This window comes from Trichechus manatus, unplaced genomic scaffold (genome assembly GCF_000243295.1).
Source record: "Trichechus manatus latirostris isolate Lorelei unplaced genomic scaffold, TriManLat1.0 scaffold00001, whole genome shotgun sequence".
Lineage (NCBI taxonomy): Eukaryota > Metazoa > Chordata > Mammalia > Sirenia > Trichechidae > Trichechus > Trichechus manatus.
The window spans coordinates 19,510,668-19,530,887 of record NW_004443937.1 but is presented as its reverse complement, the minus strand read 5'-3'; the positions used below and the strand labels follow the sequence as shown (position 1 = coordinate 19,530,887).

At 51.2% G+C, this 20,220-nt stretch overlaps 1 protein-coding gene across 2 annotated transcripts in view; it reads right to left on the bottom strand.

The window, feature by feature from the left end:
• Nucleotides 1-6,632: 6,632 nt before the first annotated feature.
• The window catches only part of ALDH1L1 (aldehyde dehydrogenase 1 family member L1), a 60,518-nt gene continuing 46,930 nt past the window's right edge, over nucleotides 6,633-20,220 (bottom strand). The window contains exons 17-22 of one of the 2 annotated variants that reach the window (XM_004368408.2): nucleotides 18,934-19,033; nucleotides 17,361-17,459; nucleotides 14,052-14,217; nucleotides 10,704-10,809; nucleotides 9,030-9,229; nucleotides 6,633-6,702 (exon numbers count right to left, since the gene is read on the bottom strand). In XM_004368408.2, coding sequence (XP_004368465.1) covers nucleotides 6,647-6,702; nucleotides 9,030-9,229; nucleotides 10,704-10,809; nucleotides 14,052-14,217; nucleotides 17,361-17,459; nucleotides 18,934-19,033 — 727 coding nt within the window. In that variant the 3' untranslated portion in view covers nucleotides 6,633-6,646. The remainder of the gene's footprint in view (nucleotides 6,703-9,029; nucleotides 9,230-10,703; nucleotides 10,810-14,051; nucleotides 14,218-17,360; nucleotides 17,460-18,933; nucleotides 19,034-20,220) is intronic. The other variant, XM_004368409.1, reaches the window with a different exon arrangement.

Below are 20,220 nucleotides of genomic sequence, written 5' to 3'. Positions count from 1 at the left end.
AACAGCGTGAGTGTTGGCCCAGTTGCTGGTGACCCAGCAGGATGGCGCCTCCCAGTCCCCGTATCCACAGCACACCGCAGGCTGCTGTGAACTCTCCACAAGGCCACAGGCCTTTGCATGCCTGAAGTGGCTGACCCTGCAGCTAAAAATACCAGGCAGGTTTTGCTGACTTCATTTTGAGGAACAGCTGGCAAAAGGGGAAGATATTTGGAGTCAACCACCTACACAAGACTGTGAGCAGGTAGAGTTTCGGTCATTTTACCTGTAAAATGTGATCATTCTCCCCAGGGGCTCTCAAAAGCCAGGGGAGGCTAGGCCACTTCCATGTTTTGAGGCTAGCAGTATATTAAAAACAAACAAACAAATGCCACAATGGCTTACAAAATGTGTGATATATTTTAAATATTTGCATGGGAACATATTAATGCTTAAAGATATAATGTGACATAATTGTACAAGATTTATTAAAAATATTAAACCATTGGGTACGATGTAATAAAAGAACACAGATTTAATTGTAAAGTATACATCTTTCTCCTTCTGGGTTGGAAGTCATATCTCAGTTCTCTGCATCGCCTCATTTGTGTTGACATTCCGAGTCTCTGCTTGAAGCCATTCCTGAATGTGAGGCAGGGCCAAAGGCATGCACTCCCCCACCACAGCCCTGAAAAGCCCTCACTGCTGTCCTTGAGTCTGTGGTTCCTGAGGAGAAAGCCTGAGTTCAAGTAACTGCTTCAGGGCCAGCCCACCTGGGTTGATCCCAGCTCTTCCACCACAACAAAGTACATATTGTTTTATTTAAAAGACCCTGCCCTTTATTTCTTATTTATATTAAAGTCAGGGTAACATATTAATTTCGTTTAGATTATATGTACAGGTTGGTAATATGAGCTACGAATTTCATTAGAGGATATAAAGAAGATAATATAAAGTATTTGTCATAAAATGAAGACACTGGACTGGAGAGAGTTGAGAATTATTGATTTATCTCTTCCTTTACTGTGATATTTTGTTTGTTCCAAAATTTTAATATTATAAATTATGCCCATATGAACACCTATATAGCCACTGTAGCAGTCAGATAAACTCTGTCAACAACAAGCCTGAAATCTCAGCAGCTTTTAACAATAGAGACGTATTTCTTGCTCAGGGGGCTCTATTCATTGTTGCCAGGCAAGGTCCCAGGCTGGTGGAGCAAGTGTCCTCTCAAAGATGGCTGCTCACCATGACGGAGAGGAAAAGGATCCTGGTCAGGCAATTAAATGCCTTGGCCCTGAAGAGCCGTACTTCACTTCCCCTCACACTTCATTGGCTAGAATTGGTCATGTGGCCCCACCCAACCACAAAAGGACCAGCAAGTACAGAATCAGATATTGATGAGCAACACTGATGACTCCGACAGTCCCCAAACCAAACCAAACCCAACCTGCTGCCAGTCAGTCGATTCTGACTCATAGCAACCCTACAATCCCCACTCTTAATTAGTTCCTTAGGAAAAAATTTAGAAGTAGGGTTACTAGATCAAATGGTCTTGATTCCTCTTGACAAATGGCTTTTTAGAAAGGTTTTAATATATAATTCTGCAGCCTTATCACCAGGGTATTTATGTATATCTTGATATTTTCTGTAAATAATGATAATTTGGTCCCTGCCTTTGCAATATCTGTACTTATTCCCTGCTGTAGAATATTGGCCAAAACCTCTAACACAATTAAGAAATAGTGGTGATATCAGGCAAAGATGTTCCTCATCTTAATGAGAATGTATCTACTGATTTATTACCTTGCCATTTTTTGTTTGATCTATAGTTTTGGTTTCGTGCTGTCTTCGTCAAGTTTGGCACTAGAGGTGTAACTTTATAGCTTTGTAGAAAGAATTAGAAAGCTTTCCATCATTTCCTGTGCTCCAGAAGACACCACAGGTATGGAATGATCTGTTTCTTAATAACTATAGGGGGAAAAAAAAAAAAACTTTCCTGATCTGAGCTGAGAGCCCTTGTTGGGGGTAGTCATAATTGCTGCCCACTGATACTCTGTTCTCCCTCCTTCTAGGCACACGGAAGACTACATTTCTCAGCTCCCTGTGGTTGAGTGGGCTCTGTGGCTAGATTGAGCCTATTGGTTGGAGGCAGAAGTAACATGTCATTTCCAGTGAAGAACACCTAAGTGTTGACACAAGACTCTCCAGAGTTGTCTTTCCCTCTTCCATGGTGACTGCCGACGTTCTATACTTTCTTAGAGCAAGGAGACCTGAAACATTCAGCCACTGAGGTTCCCTCTCTCCTCCTTCTCCCACAGCACCAGCCCTGCCAGATCGCACCCCATTCCTTCTCCATTTCACTCCCACACACGCTTTGAATTCCTCCGCCCTTTGTTACAGAGAGCAATTCTGTAACCAACTTTTGGTCCTGAACATCCCCCAACAACCCCAATTTTACCATATCAGGACGTTTCTTCCGAATAAATGCAAGGCTCCCACTAAAAGGCTTATGGCAGGTTCTGTTTTCTCCATCTCATCACATTTGGATTAAGTCAGATCTGCAGAGTGATACAGGCCTGGACCACAGCATGCATCTGTCCCCACTACGTACACTCACACCTCCCACTGCAGTATAACAGCTTGTACTAATTATGGTTTAGTGTCTCATCAGCCCATGCTGAGAGGTCATAAGAAACAGCTGTATGCAACTTCCCATTCTGCCATGAAGTAGTATATGACAGTGGGCATTACCCTATAAAATGTTTTTGGTAAGAACTGCTAAGACAAATTTCTCTCTCTGCTAGGAACTGTTGTTCTCCAGAAATGCTGGTTTGCTTCTACCATATTGACATTGTGAATTAGGTCACTGATCAGGTTTCTCTCTCACTCAGGCTCTGAGCTAAATCATGGTCCAACTTTAGAAGGGTATACAATTTCATAGGACGCAGTTTGGGTACCAATCCACTCCTAATCTTAACTACATTATTCCTCTTTGCCCCTATGCACTCCTGCATATTTTAATTTAGTTTGTAATATTTGTAAACTGCCTTACACTCTTTTGTTGGCATGATGAGATATAAATGCATTTAAAAATTACAAAAAGACAGTGATACAAGTTTATTTCTCTTGTGGAATAGCCTGATGGTAAGTAACCTAGGGTTGCTATACTACTCCATGATGTGGGGGATGAGCTTCCTTTCTGTGTGCTGCTCCCTCACTCCTGAGTTTTCCTTGTCTGCACAGTTAGAAGAGGCTCCCACCACTCCACTAGGTCTGATTCCAGCCAGCCCAAGGGAAGAAAAAAGGGAAGCATGACAGCGTGATCCCCCGCTTTAAAGAGCATGTCTCAGAAGTTGTACATGTCTTTCCCATGCACTTCCACGGTCATATGACCACACCTCACTGCAAAATAGGCTGGGAAATTTAGTGCCCAGGGAATATCTGGGGGTTGTATGACTTTTAAAAGGTGCTCTGATGGTGCGATGGTTAAGCGCTCGGCTCCTAACCAAAAGGTTAGTGATTTGAACACACGCAGCCACTCTGTGGGAGAAAGACCTGGCAATCTGCTTCCTTAAAATTACAGCCAAGAAAACTCTATGGGGTGGTTCTACTATGTCACATGGGGTTGCTGTGAGTCAAAATTGACTCAACAGCACCTAAAACGACATGACTTAAGAAAGAAGGGACACAAAAATGAAAATTGGGAGATAACAGGTAGTCTGTGCTCCTTACTGTATACTTTCCAGATAATTCTTGAAGTGGGGAGAGAGAAACCAGGATTCCAGTTTTGCACATCTAAATACGATGTCTCAAGTTCAGATGTAATGGGTGCCCTGGCTAAAAGCAAGCTCTTTGTGTGTATGTCTGAAGAGAAGGAGAAAATGTTTTTTGGTTGTATTGGAGCTTAGATGGCCCTGTGTTTGAGGGGTTGCCTGCTCTTCTTCCATGAACAGTTGTTTACAGGGAAGCCAGGGCTAACACTCAAGGACATCAGGTAGGCTCCTCACCTTATGGTAGAAGCACCATAAAAAGGAGCTAGCCTCCCAACCCATTGCTGTTGAATCGATTCCGACTCATAGCAACCCTATAGGACAGAGTAGAACTGCCCCATAAGGTTTCCAGTGCTGTGAATCTTTATAGAAGCAGACTGCCACATCTTTCTCCCACAGAGCAGCAGGTGAGTTAGAACCGCCGACCTTTCAGTTAGCAGCTGAGCACTTTAACCACCACACCAGGTTAAATTAGTCCACTCTGTACTGTTGGTGCCCTCCTCCTAGGGCTGTTAAGACCAAACCACCAGACCTTGGGGAAATGGGCAGATATTGGCCTAGCATGTTCTAACGTGACTGTACTGCTTTAAGGGAACTCGATCCCCCTACAGATAGGGGAAAAGTTTCCTATCCAAGAGGTGGTCATCTCCACCATCAGTCATCATGGTAGAAGGTCAATATGAGATAGAAAACAGAGGCTCTAAGGTGAAGAGCAGAATGTATTTTTTTCTCTTCTCTGGGCAACAAGAATTGAGACTGAACATGCTAGGTCGGGGGAGGGGGGGAGCTGGTGCCTGCCACGTCTAAGCAGGAGAGAAAATAGGCAAAAGAATTGTTTTCTAAGGAACCTGGATATGATCTGGGCTTCAGGGGTTGAGACTGGCTACATGTAGTAGGAGTTGTAAATTTTTCCTGGACCTTTAAGAAAGTCTTATTAAAAGTTGCAGCCTGGTCACAGCTGTACATCGGGCATCGAGAGGCTGGCCTTTTCACGCTCGGGGGGCAAGAGCCATGAGGCTGTGATGGTGGGGATGGGACCGGGGTGCCCGTGGGGTAGCTGTCTCCACTAGACCAGCAGCAGCTAAGGCTGGGCAGAGAGGAGGCCAGCAGTGGGCCCATTTCCCAGGAGAAGAGAGAGAGGGAGAGTGTCCTGGGGACTCTGAAATAGTGGGGAACTCTGACGTGGGAGAAGTTACTTTGTGGGCAATGGGAGCTTTAAAGTCCTCACGATTTGAGAATGAAGGGAAACACAATTTCACATCAGCTATATGACCTTGAACTTCTCTTTGCCTCAATTTTCTCATTTACAAATGGGGATAAAAATACCTCCTTCCTACCTCATTGGGTTCATGAAAGGATTAAAGGAGATAAATACATGTAGAGGGCTTGGAACCCTGCCTAGCATGGAGTTAGAGCTCAAGAAGCTATTGTTCGTTATTCGCTGTTATCGTCACTCAATAGGTGAGGTCTGAATGAACCGTCTATGAAAGAACCAGACTCAAGGAAGTTGAAACCCTTGAGGGATAGGATTTGCCACATGGAGAGGACTGAGGATGCTCCTAGATGGGGGCGGTGTGAGCAAGGTAGGGCCATGGACTTGAGAGGGAGAAGGGCCTTCAGGGGAGCTGTGGGAAGGGGGAGAGCCAAGCAGGGGGACCCCGGAATGCAGGGGAAACTGAGGCAGCAGCAGGTGAGTCAGGCTGCAGGGTGTGGGAGGACCAATGGGGTGGGGTGCCACAGGAAGGGTGAGAGGACATAGGAAGGAGCAGAGAAATCCACACTGGGGAAGACACTATGGCACCAGCATCTGAGGGAAATCCATGGGAAAACACAGAAGACACCTGGCCAGGGACAGAGGCACAGCCGGTCTGAAGCTGTCAGCCTGGAGCAAAGGCCTGGTGGAAGTGGCAGGACCCAGTGCAGCCTGAGCATTGACTGCAGGGCCCGCCAGGACTCTGACTTGGAGGAAGCCTGTGGTTGATGCAGACAAGCCCACTTCTGTGGTGGCCACATCCAGCTCTACCTGTCCCTGCTGTTGTGGCCCAAAGTGGCTGCCTGTCATGGAAGGCTGACATCTCCCTGGCCCTGCCATTGTCCTGCTCAGCCCTGGCCAGGGAGCTCCTGAGGGTAAGAGGGTGGGCCTTTGCTCCTTCTTGCCTCCTGTGCCAGGGGCACCGCTCAGTTCTTCCTGGGGAGGAAGTCCCATCCAGCGGTGAGAGTGCAGCTCCCTGGGAGCCTCCAGTCGCTGTGCCCTTGGGGACGCAGCCTCTGGCAGAGGTGCAGGGTCTAGTGATTCTGCCCATGGGCACAACTTCAATGGGCCACCTTTGTTCCACGGCTTTCTGAGGTTGGGGGTTGTGAACTGCTTCACCACCAAGGCTTTCCCTGCCCCCTGCTTCCTTCCCCTTGAAGTTTCACAGGTGCTCCCCTACAGACCCCTGCACCCCAGCATCATCTCAGAGGCTGCTTTCTGGAGGGCTGAACTGGCACACACCATTTCTGACTCTGTGTCTCCCTGGGGAGTCTGGCTCTCCAAGGCCAAGAAACATCACTCGTGGGCCTGGACCTCACGGGCCTCAGCGACTGAGGGAGAGCAACAGATACAGGCTGCCGTGGCCAGCACCTTCACTAATCTCGGCCATTCCTCACCCAGGCAGGGTGGCTTCTGGCTGGACGTGAGGGTGTCCTGTGAAGGGAAGACAGGAAGGTGTGGAGGCAGGAGGCTCCCGTGAGCCTGAGGGGCAGTGCTGGGCACCCAGGTATAGGAGTGAAGGCCATCTCGTCACAAGAAGATGGCCAAGGGCTTTCCGTAGAGAAGGCAGGTCAGGCTGTGGAGGAGGAGGAAGGGGCGGCAGAGTCACTGAGGCGGAGCTGCTTCCACAGACAGAGACTTTTCTTCAGTACTCAAAGGTGACGGTCTTGATCCTCAGGTATTCGTTGAGGGCCGCCTCTCCTGCAAGACAGCACACACCGTTGGGACCACCACCATGACAGTACCCCCACTACCAGCCAGGCACTCTTTTAGGTGCTGCACAGAGATCGCCTCACTAGATCCATGTCCTCGCTCATCTCCACTTACAGACGAGAACCTGAGGCCCAGGAGGCCTCACCCAAGCCATCACTGCTGCCACCAACCAGGAAACCACCTCAGACATTTCCTCAGCAACAATCAAATCCTTCCAGATCGGAGCTGCCCATCAACCAGAGGGGAGTCAGAGGCCTGGTGTCCCCTAATGCTCAGGCCAGCACAAGCTTCTCTCAGTTTAAGCCTTTGCCCCCTGCTGCCTACCAGCTAATTCCAGATCAAGCTGTGATGTGAAAGGGCACCCTCACAGGGCTCCTGAGGCCCCAGAACTCAGCTGGCATATGTGGCTGGTATCTCAGGCCCTACAGTGAGCACTGGGCAGATGGCTGGGAACCGTGGGCTGCCTGGCACCTACCCCCTCAGCTCTGACACCTATCCCTCCAGCTCTGGACACTTACCCCCAACCAAGCCCTGAAACCCTCCCCTCACTGCTGGAACCTCCTGCCCCAGCCCTGACACCTCCCCTTCAGCCCTGGCATCTATCCCCAAGCCCTGGAACGTCACCTCCAGCCCTGGCACCTACCCCCCAGCCCTGGCACCTACCCCCCAGCCCTGGCACCTCCCCTCAGCCCTGACACTTCGCCTCAGCCCTGGCACCTCCCCCCAGCCTTGGTACCTACTCCCCAGCCCTGCCACCTCCCCCGAGCCCTGCTTCCTACCCCCAGCTCTGATACTTCCCCCCAGCCCTAACACATCCTCCCGCAGCCCTGACTCTTCTTCCCCCAGCTGCAGCTGAGGCTGGATCCAGGAATGATTCCCAAATGCTACTGGCAGCCACCAGGCTCCCTCTGGGGTCTCTGGGCCTGTCCCAGGTGGGCTCTGTTACAGGGAGGCTGCTGGCTCTCTGCAGGACACAGGGGACTGGAAGGACGAGGGAGCATGGGGACTTGGGGAGTCATGAGTGACAGGCATCAGGTCCTTGGGACTAGGCAACTGCAGCCTTTCTGGATGACTATGGTCCCCATGGATTCCCACAGTGGACGCCAGAAAAGTGGTCTGGGAGGAGGCAGGAGGAGGAGGCAGATAGAGCAGAAGGAGCCAAGGTGTCCAATGTGTATGTGGGTGCATGAGGGCCTAGGTGGTGTGGATCAGGCAGATGTGTGAGCCATGTCTCTGTGGCACGTGTGTGAGGGTGTGTGTGGGCATGTGTACATCTCTGTACGGGCATGTGCGTGTGCACAAGTGTCAGTGTGGTGTCAGGGTGTTGTCTGTTCATTTCACGGCACCCGTGGGGTTTTCTGCAGGGTTTGAAAGTTGGGGGGAAGGAAAGGATGAAGTCGTGACTCCCCTTTGGCCTCAGCCTCAGCCTCAGCCTGAACCTTCCTGACATTCCTGAGCTGGCGTAGGAGGTCTGAAGAGAGACACCAAGGCTTCCAAGAAGCAGCACATGGCCCTCGCCAGACCTTGATGCCCCTGCTGAGCTTGGCCATCAGAGCTGTGGGTGACCAGCCCCAGCTAGCGTGACTTCCACAGTGGTAGGACAGGGATGCCAGGGTGGGGCCTCAGTCATGGAGTCGCCCAGGAAGGAAGAACACTGGAGCACAGCTCCGCTTCGCAAACAGCACCAGGCAGGTGTGCGCCCTGTTCCGTGTGCCTTGAGACTCCCTGCTGCTGTGGCCTCCGTCACTGGGGGCACTCACACCGGTCATCGATTCCCGGGGCCAACCAGCCCCCATGGCTTCCCATTACCTGGGGTGACCCCCAAGTCCCTGACGATGGCCTCTAGGGCCTTCCATGACCTAGCCCTCCACATCCCCAACCTCCTCTCCTCCTGCCAGTCCTTCCCTTCCCCAGTGCACTCCACCCACTGCAGCCTCCTCTCTGCTCCCCTCAGACCTGTGCTGCACCCTCTGCCAAGAGCCCCTTCCCCAGCTCTATATGGCTAACATGTTCTCATCACCCAGGGCTCAGCTCAGTTGTCACCTCCTGGAGAGTCCCCTCCGGCCACTACTCAACTCATTCTCCCAGTCTCTCTTCCCAGATCACTTGGTTTGGTTTTCTGCACAGCTCTCTGGAAGCATCTTGTTCACTGATTAGGCTACTGCTTGTCTCTCCCACTAAAAAGTGCGCACCCTGACAGCTTTCATGTTCAACACTGCACCCCTAGCACCCGAACGGTGCCTGGCAGAGTGGTCTTTAACAGATGTTTGTTGAATGAATGAATGAAAGCAGCCCTGCAGGCAGGATGAACTTACCCAGGTCCTTGCCAAATCCAGACTGCTTGAAGCCCCCGAAGGGAGCGGCCACATCGGTCTTGTTGTAAGTGTTGATGAACACTGTGCCTGCCTGGAGCTTGTCACTGACGTACAGGGCCTTGTTGATGTCCCTGGTGAAGACACCAGAGGCCAAGCCAAATTCCGTGGCATTGGCCCGCGACAGCACAGTGTCCACATCACTGCAGAGAACATCCAGAAAGAACCACATGAGGGAGGCTGAGAGGCTCTAGTCACTGCACCCAGGATGCTAAGCCCCACACAGGAGCTGTGGTTCCTTTAGGGAGGCAGAAGGGCTGGCTGCACCCTGCCCAAAGCTGAGCCTGGTCCACTCTAACCTCCCTGTCACACAAGACTGGTCCTTGAGTCTTCAGGGAGAGAGGGTTGGGGTCAGAGAAAAAACCTGCTATGGTTAAAGTAAATATGGAGAAGAAAGAAGGGCAGAACAGAGAAGAATGAAGAATGAAAGCAAAGAGAGAGTTCTTACAGATTCACAAATGGACAGCTCAGGACCTTTGAGATCATCCAGGGCCAGTCCCTCGCTTCTCTAACAGGGAAATGGAGCCCAGGAGGGAAGCTGGTTGGGTCCACATCCCATATAGAAAGGCACAGGAGTCAGGGCTGCCACAGGGCTGGGCACCTTTTGAGGGACCATGTCCAAGGCGATGCGATCACATTACAGACACCAAAGGTGTGAACACTTTCCACACTATTAATTTGGTAGATGGCAATAAAGTGTCATATTCTAATAAAGTCATCACAGTATGACAATTTCAATAATATTTTGACAGTTGGAAGTGAAGTGTACTGAAGATAAGATGCCATTTTATAATTTGCTCAAAGGCGCAATATAGACAAGGGGCAGTCCTGAAGAACAGTAGCCTAAGGAGAACCTGGGGAGCAGAGAGCAGATATAGCCACAGAGTCTTCGCTCTTCCTGCCATGGACAGTGGAGTCCACGTTCACTCCCTGTGAGGCAGGGCTGGCCTTGGTGGCATACTTGGCCAGTAGAGCATGGTGGCAGTGACACTCTGAAATTTCTGAGGCTGGGTCATCAGGAGCCTTGCAGCCCCCACCTAGACTCTTGGTCCATTCTCTGTGGGGAGCCAGGTGCCATGTAAGCTATTCAGAGGTTGCCATGTTGGGGAGACATGTGGAGAGGCCCTGAGGCTGCATGAGAGAGCTGTCCCAGCCATCCCAACTGGGGCCCAGACATGGCATGGAGGGAGACAGGTCATCCCGCAGACTGGCTGTACTAAAGACCCTGAGTTAAGTAAATGACTGCTGCTATTTCAAGCACTAAATTTTGAGGTGGTTTATTACACAGAAACCCAACCCACTGTGAGAGACACTGACAGAGAATCAGGGAGAAAGCGGCAAGGTAAGAAGAGGTGGGAAGGAAATTGCCATTTGCTCATAGTGGAAGGACTCTGAAGCCCTCTGGGTCACTGGCGGTTCTTCCTCGTGGATGCATCAAAGACCTCAGTGGTTAACGAAGAGTTGGTCGGCCCTCTGGAGGTCCAGGCTGCTTCTGCACCCTCCACTTTCCCCTGCTCTGAGTTCTCCTCCTGGCCACACCACAGACCACCTCCCAGAGCTCATGCTTAGATCCCAATAACATGTGGAGCCTCAACAGACATAAGCAGGGTTCCTTACCCATCAGCAAACCGAGAGATGATCATGATGGGTCCAAAGGACTCCTCCTTGGCTATGAACATGTCGTCCTTCACGTCGGTCAGCACAGTGGGCTCAAAGAAGAAGCCTACAGGGGAGACAGAGGTGTGGGTGTGTGGGACTTGGCCCTCTCCCACCCAGCCTCCCTCTCACTGGGCAGCTACACACTCCCGGTGCTGACATCACGCCTGTGAGGCTGTGACATTCATACCCAGGCATGTTATCTCACTGAATCCTTACAACTCTTTTAACTAAATGCTGTTGAGGAAAACGAGGCTAAAGCTCACAAAGCTGGTACACAGTAGAGCTGAGATTTGGACCCAAGTCCAGTGCCAAAGCCCATAACTATGAAAAGACCTGAGTTCTACTCGTGACTTTCAATATGAATGAGTATCCAGACACCTTGGCTAGTGTAGACTCCCAAATAGCTCCCTTTGAGTACCAGCACCACAGACCACAGAGGAGATTGGTGGTAGAAGCAAGGCTGTGGACACCGGTCCTGACAGGTGGGACCTCATGGGACTGCTCCCTTCTTCCTGGAAACCATAGACGCTGGAAGCTGACGCCCTCAGGCAGAGGGGCAAGCGCCTTGTACCAGGATACAGCCTCAGGCTCTGGATTTATATCCAGGCCCACCACCTCCTCCAGCCCTGCTTGCCAGCCCCTACAGGCTGTGGTGGCTGGGGCAAAGCCATTTCTGAGGACAGAAATGTTTTCTGTGACAACTTCTTGACTAGACACACGGCGCAGAGGCCCTCTGAGAGTCTGCTGGACTGAGATTTAATTCTGTCTGACTTAGGGAAAAATAAGAAAGATGAAATTTTCTCTATTTTGTTTTTACAAGAACAAAATTTAAAAGTAATATAATTAATAAAACATTTGGTATTGTTCACATATTTCAAATTATGTTTTTAAAACTACTATGTTTAGGTTGTGATTTATGTACTAATACATGTTGGTTTATGTAGTGTAGCATTCACTCACTCAACAATCATTCACTACTGCCTACTGAGTGCGAGCGGGGACCAGGTGGCTGTTCTCTGCCCCTCCCCACCCAGCCTCCACTCACTCTGCCCTGCTCTGCATGCTGGGCTCCTGAACCTTCTGGCTTCTGGGTGAGTTTGGCCAAGAGGTGGCAGCCCCCATCCCACAGCTCTAACCCTCATGGAGTTCCAGTGGCTCCACTCCCTCCTCAGGCCTCTTCAGGGGATGGTGATAAGAGCCCACACTCTTCCTAGTACCTGGGGCCACACCACCCTATTAGTCCCCTTCACCCTGCTCACACTTCTGCCAATAATACCTTCTTTACATTCCCTTCCATCATCCCTGGCACCTGACTGCCCATAGCCTGCTGCAACCCTGACTAAGACTCTGCTCCTGGCCTAAGGGGAATTGTGGGGGTCAAGAGTTGACAACACAATGGTTATAAAAACCAAGCACCTAGGACAGAGGGGTAGACTGTGCTTGAGGGCATCAAAGAAGACTTCTCCAAGGAGATGTCACTTGAGCTGAATAATGACTTGGAGTTCACCAGGTAGAGAAACTGAGAAAGGGTTTGCTATGCAGAGGAACAGCAAATGCACAGACAGCATGGAAACATGAGAAGTACTCAGAGAGAGAGAGTTAAATACAGTCAGAGTACGGGTCAAGGGCAAACAAGTTAGAACCAGACCATACAGGACCTGGGATGTGATGTTGAGGAGTTTGAACTTGAAAATGTAGGAGGATGGATAACTGCTGCAGTGTTTTAACAATGACAGAGATGGAACTAGACCTCTGGTAGCTGCATAAATAGAAGATTAGTGGTTTAAGAGGCCACTCAGGAGGCTGCTGGAATGGTCCAGGCAAGGCAGGATGTGGGGGAGCCGATGTAATGGTGGCAGAGATGCTGAAGAGGCAGGAGTCAAGAAACAGTTCTAGATTTAATAGAATCAGGCAATCAAGGAAAAATTGGTGGGCTGGGGGAGGTCAGGGGAAGGGAAGAGTCTAGGGATTCTCTCTCTCCTTCCCTCTTTCCTTCCATCAGGTTAACTATGCACGTACTCTGTGTGAGGCTTCATGCTAGGCACGCGGGGTATATGGGGAAAAGACAGACGTGGAGCCTGTTCTGACAGAGCATACAGTCTCACAAGGAGGAAATGAAATACTTCACTTCCTCGGCTCCTGTCTTCCAGCTTGGATAACGTGGTTAGACAGAGGATTCTAGAGAAGCCGGTTTGTGTGTCTGGGGACAGGGTGGGGTTGGGAGTGCTGTGCTGAGGAGACAGATTTGGTACCCATTGAGTGTGAAGAGCCTGGGTGGAGGTGTCCAGCAGGCAGCTGACTATGTGGTCAGGAAGTCTGGAAGTCTGGGTGTAGTGGAGCCTAGAGGCATATATTTGGGAGAAGCTGAGCCATGGAGGGTGTCATGGTTTGAATTATGTCCCCCAAAAATGTGTGTATCAATTTGGCTGGGCTATAATTCCCAGAATTGTGTGGTTGGCCTCCATTTTGTGATTGTAATTTTATGTTAAAGAGGATTAAGGTGGGATTTTAACACCACCCTTACCGGTCACATCCCTGATCCAATGTAAAGGGAATTTCCCTGGGGCGTGGCCTGCATCACCTTTTACCTTATAAGAAATAAAAGGAAAAGGAAGGAAGCAAGCAGAGAATGGGGAACCTGAGACCACCAAGAAAGCAGTGCCAGGAGCACAGCATGTCCTTTGGGCCTGGGGTCCCCACGCAGAGAAGCTCCTAGTCCAGGGGAACACTGATGATAAGGTCGACAGAGGGAGAAAGCCTTTCCCTGGAGCTGATGCCCTGAATTTGGACTTTTAGCCTACTTTACTGTGAAGAAATAAATTTCTTCATGAGATAATCCAGGTAAAGTGTCTACCATGAGAACATCACCAAGCAAAGGACAGATCTCGGGATATACCAACATTTAAGGGGTAGATGGAGAGGGAGTTTCCAGCAAAGAGCAATTGCTGAGAAGTAACGGCCAAAGAGGTTGGAGGAAAACCAAGAAACTAAGTGTCATTGAATTCCTGCAGGAAGAGAATTTCTAGGATAATAAATCAAAGCCTAGGACAATAAAGATGAAAACCAGCACGGAATAACGTATTCCGTTCTGGTAATTTCACCTTGCTATTCCCATACCTGGGTCTGTCAGGTGTCCATATATCCACGGCCCATCCCATTCAAGATCTCTTGGTGGGGCCTGGGGCCTGGGCACCTGACTGTGCAGGTACCCAGCCTTCAGAAATCTCACTGGAGCTGGGCAAGAAACCAGAACCACTGTACCTGCGGGCCTCAGTTGACCCTGTGGGCCATGGGTATCTGACTGACCTGGCCGAGGGACTTGATTCCCGCCACAGACCAGCGTGGCCCCCTCCTTCACTCCACGCTGGCAGTACTCAAGCAGCTTCTTGAGGTGGGCTTGGTGGTTCTGAGGCCCATGGTTCGTGTCCCGATCTAACGGGTTCCCAATCTTCATCTTCTTCACCTCTTCTACCTGTGGAAAATCCTCCTAGTCAGCACCATTTCTGACAGTGGTCATCACATGGCACCTCCCCCATTTGCATGTTCAGGGACTGAGCACTGGCTTCAGGGAAGGCCCAGACCCCTCATCCTGGCAGTCAGCACCTTCTGTAGCCTGGCTCCAAACCACCTTCCAGGCTTATCTCCAAATAGACCCTGTGTGCAAAGGTATAAGCATTCCCAAGAGGGACAAAGCCTACAGTCAGGTGACCGGGAAGTGGGGCTGGCCAGGGATGTGGATGAGAGGAGAAGAGAGGAAGATGTCCATAACTGGCATGCAGAGATGGGAGAGTGTGGGCCTACACCCAGCTCCATGGACTAGGGGCTCAGCCTGAGGGAGGTCAGAGTGGAAGAAAGTGTCTGTACTGAGGACCCTAGGACATGGGGTGGAGTGGGGATATGCAGTCCTGCTGCGACACCCGGGGAACAAAGTAGGACAAGGCAGAGCGGAGAGGAGAGGCCTATGCCTGGATCCAGCTCGCTCTGGCTCCCGTTTCTGCCTGCTTCAAAACCCATCTTCAAAGCCCCCTCCTCCAGGAAGCCTTCTGTCTTGCCTCAGCCAACACAAACATTAGCCTAATTTTTGCTTTCTGTCAGCTAAGGATGCTGACCAGGGTCTCCTCAAAGGATGTGGCAGAAGATATTACCTAATAGTTCTGGAGCCTGGGATGGGGAAAGTTACAGAGTAAACTGAGACCTGGGAGGATGTGTGAGGAAAAGGCGCTCAGGTGCACATAATCAGCAGGAGGCTGACTCTGAATCTTCCGGGATTCAGGCTGGAGTCAGCCTTTCCCCCTTTGCCATGTCTCTCCTAGGCTCCTTCCTCACTTTCCTCCTACTTGCCATATGAACTCAAACAAGGTCATCTCTGCTCTCATTCAAGCCACACCATCGTCAGGATTCACTGGCCTCCTCCATTCTCATGGCAGGACCACCACACAGCCTACAAACCCTAATTTGATGCGGGAGGGACTCAAGCACCCAGGGACCGCCTACTGCCCCTTCCCAACAGGGTGTGTGGAAGGAGTCCCCATCCTGGTACCAAGCCCTCTGTTTGCTCTCTGTTCTCTGCTCCTGCCTGGGGGCCCACACTGTTCCCCAGGCTCCCCCGGATGCAGAGAGCCCCTCACCCACTCCCCTGGATGCCTACCTCACTGCCTTCATCTGCCTCTTCCCTGAGAATTGTCCCTGGGATTCTGACTCCTGCTGTCACCCAGCGACTGACTTGCAGATCCCTGGGGAGGACTACGGCCTGCCCAGCTCCAGTCTCACCCAACCACAGCCTCCTCAGGGACCACCGCTGTGCCTACCTCCTCTTCATTCAGCTCTGGGGCTGCCCCCAGGTCGAGCTCTGTGCTGGACCTTGTCACAGACAGGACTACCTCAGCAGGCTGGTCGACTCCCTAGCTTCGGGAGGCTGTAAGAATGGACACCTTTCTTTGCAGCTCCTCCATCAAGAGTTGGAGCCCAATTCCCCACTCCTTGAATCTGCTGGCCTGTGACTTGTTTGGCAATACAATGTGGAAGCTTCCCAGCCTATGCCTCAAGAGGTCCTGAAACTTCTACTCTCAGTCCTGGGATCCCTGGGATCCTGGCTACTGAACAAGTGGAGAATAAAGGACCACATGGAACAAAAACGTGTGGTCCTCATTGTTACGGCTTGAATTGTGTTTCCCAAAAAGATAGGTTGAAGTCCTAAACCCTGTATCTGTGAATGTGACCTTGTTTGGGGAAATAATGTTTTTCTTTGCAGATGTTATCAGTTACGTTAACCACTTCATACTGGAGTAGGGTGCATCCTAATCCTAATGCCTTCTTAAAAAACCCATTGTAGTCGAGTCAATTCCGACTCACAGTGACCCTATAGGACAGAGTAGAACTGCCCCATAGGGTTTCCAAGGAGCAGCTGGTGGATTTGAACTGCCAAGCCCGGAATAGTGAGCTAAATAAACAGCTGTTATTCCAAGCCACTAAGTTTTGAGGTAGTTTGTTATACAGCAAAGGCTAATTATTACACGCCATTCTAGAAAATTCCTTTCTTTCTGTACTGCCTTCTGTATTTCTGCCCAGCATCATTTAAGCTCCAGTACCAAGCCCTCTTCTCAGGAGCTCTTTTCTAACACCCTCCCACCCTAAGGACAGCTCAGCACAATGCTCTTTTTCCTGACCTAAGCATCTCTCCTCATGTCTGCTAGAATCAGATTCTGCTCAGAGCTCCCCATCCCCCGGGGTCACTGATGGATCAGGGATGGGCCAGGGATCCGTATCATGTCAACCACCATACTTCCCCACCACTTCTTCTCACAGGGTAGGTGGGGATACTTATTTCCCCCTCTGGTCCCATGTTGTATGGATATAAAGTTAGAGCCCCCACCGTGTTTTGAGGCTGGTTGGAGAGAACAAAAGCCCACCCATAGAGAGACTGAGAAGACAGACATTAAGGACATTCCTGAGGGTGTAGGTGAAGATGCATGGTTCCCGAGGCCAGCCTCACCTACTCTTCTGGGATTTGGTTCAACAAGCCAGTAAATCAAGTGGGGATGCTGTTTGGTGCCCCACCCAGGTCCCCTTTACCTGTGGGGCTTCCCCCTCCTGCTGCTGTGAAAATTCTTCTCTGGAGACTTGCCCTCCACTCATGGGAGGCCCCTCCTCTGCCTGTGGACAGCCCATAGTCACTAACTGACTGACACGGTGTACAAAGGGCAGGGCCTTGACCACAGGGTAAGCTTCTGCAGTGGAGTCAGGCTCTAGAGCCCCGATGGGTCTATACTCACCTGAGACCATGTCCTTGCCTCTCCCTCTCTTGTCCCGCTTCACCTCCACCCCTACAGGCCTCCCCAAGAGCTCGCCTGCACATGCACCTCAGTTTCTGTCCAGGGCCCCGACCTAAAACATTCGCTTTTTGGTTATGGCCATTGGAGCTGAGTTGCTGTCTCTTGTTGAAATGATAAAGACTTAGAACAACTTCCCCTAGGGTTACCTGACCCTGGTGAACAGTGCTTCTGAGGGTGGAGCCCAACTCCTCCTGCCCCAGCCCCAGCTCCACCACCACCTCCACCGCAGGCCACTATCCAGGTGAACCAGCAGCTCTGAGATCCTGCGGCAGGCAAGGCTTACCACTTTCTGCACAAACTGGTCATGAATGGAGTCCTCTATGAAGAGCCGGCCGGCCGCAATGCAGTTCTCTCCTTTGTTGAAGAACACTGAGCTCATTCCCTGTGGTGTATGGGCAGAGTGCTGGATTAGGGCCCCACATGGGCTCAGGAACCCCTTCTTACAGGGAAGGCTGGGCACACCGTCTGCTGACCAACCATTGCATGTCAGGCCATGCTAGCACTGGGCATGCAGATGCCATGCAGGCCCTCCTTCACCCTGGGTGGTGGAACGAGAGGTGACAGGGCACAGATGTGAGGCCACATGCAAGAGGGTGGCAGAACTAAGCCCTGATCATCACTGTCCATGCTGTAGGGAATTGGGAACAGGAGCGAGTGGACCCCAGCGCTGCTGCAGAGCCCCCCGTGCACATTGGGTGAGCTTCCTGGGGCTGCCCCCCATTTGAGCGCCCGCTTTCTGGTGGTGAGCCTGAGGGGCCAAGGCCAGTACTGTCATGGTGGGGGCAGCAGGGTGATGGGCAGAGGGAGGGATGAAGGCAGGAAGGACACTCTGGTCCAACGAGGCCTGAGGGAACCTCTTCAGGAGTCAATCCCAGTATCCTCCAAGAGGCCCAGTGAGCTGAGGAGACCTGTCTGGGAAATTGGGGAAGAGGGAGCAAGTGGCTCTGGGTGGAGCTTGGCTCTCCTGGAAGCAGGGACTGTGCAGCACCCATGACATGACCAGGTCTGTGGCTCAGGGCAGGGATGCAGCAGCTTCAGCCTTGGCCCTGGGGCTGAGACCTTAGCCTTGCTTTCCTTGGTCACCTCATCTATTGAGGCTGTGCTCCCTTTCGTATCCACACTGGGGTGTCATACTGTCCTCCAAGACAGAGTGTAACTTGGGGAAGTAGGAAATAATGGGGCACCTGGTCGAAGATGGCCTTATTGATTTACTCCAGTAGGAGTGGAGAGACGGACCAAGGCATAGTAACAACAATAACAACAATGATGGTAAGAATAACGACTAACATGTATATGGCCCTGCCATGGGCTGGGCATTGTCAGCCATATTCATTCATTTAGTCTCCATAACAATCCATAAGGTCGTATCATTATTATTTCTATGGTATAGGTCAGAGCACTGAGGCCAGAAAGGTTAAGTGACCTGTCCAAGGCTTTCCAGCTAGAAACTGAGGGAGCTGATCAGGTGTGGGCGTTGCACGAATGAACTCAAGGGTAGATGGACACAGGCGGCAGAGAAGGGTTGCTGTTTGCCGTCCTGCTCAGCATTTTGGTTTGCTTTGCTACGGGACAGGAAGGGTCGCCATGTTTGTTTCAGAACGGAGCATCATGGCTTATGTGTCCCAATTCCAGGAACTGTGGCTGATTTGGGGATTTGTGCTTCTTGGGAATTACTTTTTGGAAGGGCGGATGTCATTCCTGGCCCCAGAGCCCCCTTCCTACCATGCTATGCTTGTGGTGACCCCAAGGGCTCCTCCATATTTGAGGTCTTGTGGAATATGCCAAGTTTTATTGTGGAATCAGACAAAGGTGCACCAACTCTCCACTCAGTCAACCTCTCCCAGGCCCGCCCTCACCATCTGCACAGCCTTGTTCAGGTCGCAGTCAGCAAAGATGATGAGGGGCGACTTTCCTCCCAGCTCCAAGGAGATCTTCTTCACATTACTCAGGGCACAGCTGGAAGGAGCAGAGGGGTTGGTGGGGCTGGAGTGAGATGAGCTCAGGAGGCCTCCCAGGTGGAGACCCCAGGGCAGATCAATGGTACGCTTCAGAGTGGAGGGAGTCAGATGGAAACCAGGCCACAGCACCCTCAGCACCCTCCCCTCCTCCATCACTGCTGACTTCCACCTCCCTCTCCCCTGGATCACTCCTTCCTCACACCCAGGTGTGCTCCCTACCTCAGGGCCTTGCTCTTACCGCCCCCCACCCCCTCTGCCTCCCCCCATCCCCCCTGGTCTGGATGACTCTTCATTCAGATGCCTGCACACCTCAGCTCCTTGCTTCCTTAGGTTTCTGCTCAACTGTAACCTTTCCAGCGTGCCTGCTCTGGTGGTCCACCTCCCTCCACTGCTTACTTTCTTCCCTGTGCCCTGACCTGGCTGAGCATTTATTGTCTGACTCCCACTGCTTGGGCATCAGCCCCCAGGGCAAGGATGTGTCTGTGTTCCTCCCTACTGTATCCCCAGTGCCCAGAACACTGCCTGGCATGCAGTTAGTGTCTAGTAAATGTTGCTGGATGGAAAACTCAGCAACAGAATCATCACTCAGTTGTAGCTGCAATGGCCACAGAAGCCTCAGTATCTCATTTGTAGAGAGGCTGGAGTTTCGCTCATGACACAACAACAGGCAAGAAATGCACTTCAGTCTGTCAGAGGGATGCTCCATTACCCAGTCAGCACCAGCTTAGGGGAAACACACAAAGAGGAGTCCCTGCTCAGGAGGCCCTGGCTGCCGGATTCAGAGAAGATGAAGCTGCAGAGCCTCTCAACTGCCCTGCTCCCTCCTCTTATTTTGCTATGCAGACCAGAGCCACAGAACCCATCAAACTACTTTCATTGAACTGATGGGAAGACTGAGGACTGGAAAGGAGGTGACTTGGCCCAGATCACATCCTGAATGAGTGACAGAGGCAGAAGTATAACCACAGTCTGAGGCCAAAGTCCCAGGAATAAGAGATGAGATGTTCTACATCTAGCTCAATTGGCATAACACAGCTTATAAAGACAATGCTCTATATTCCACCTTGGTGAGTACTGTCTGCGGTCTTAAAAGCCTGTGAGCGGCCATCTAAGATACTCCACTGGTCTCATCCCTTCAGGAGCAAGGGAGAATGAAAAGAACAGAATACAAGGAAAAGATTAGTC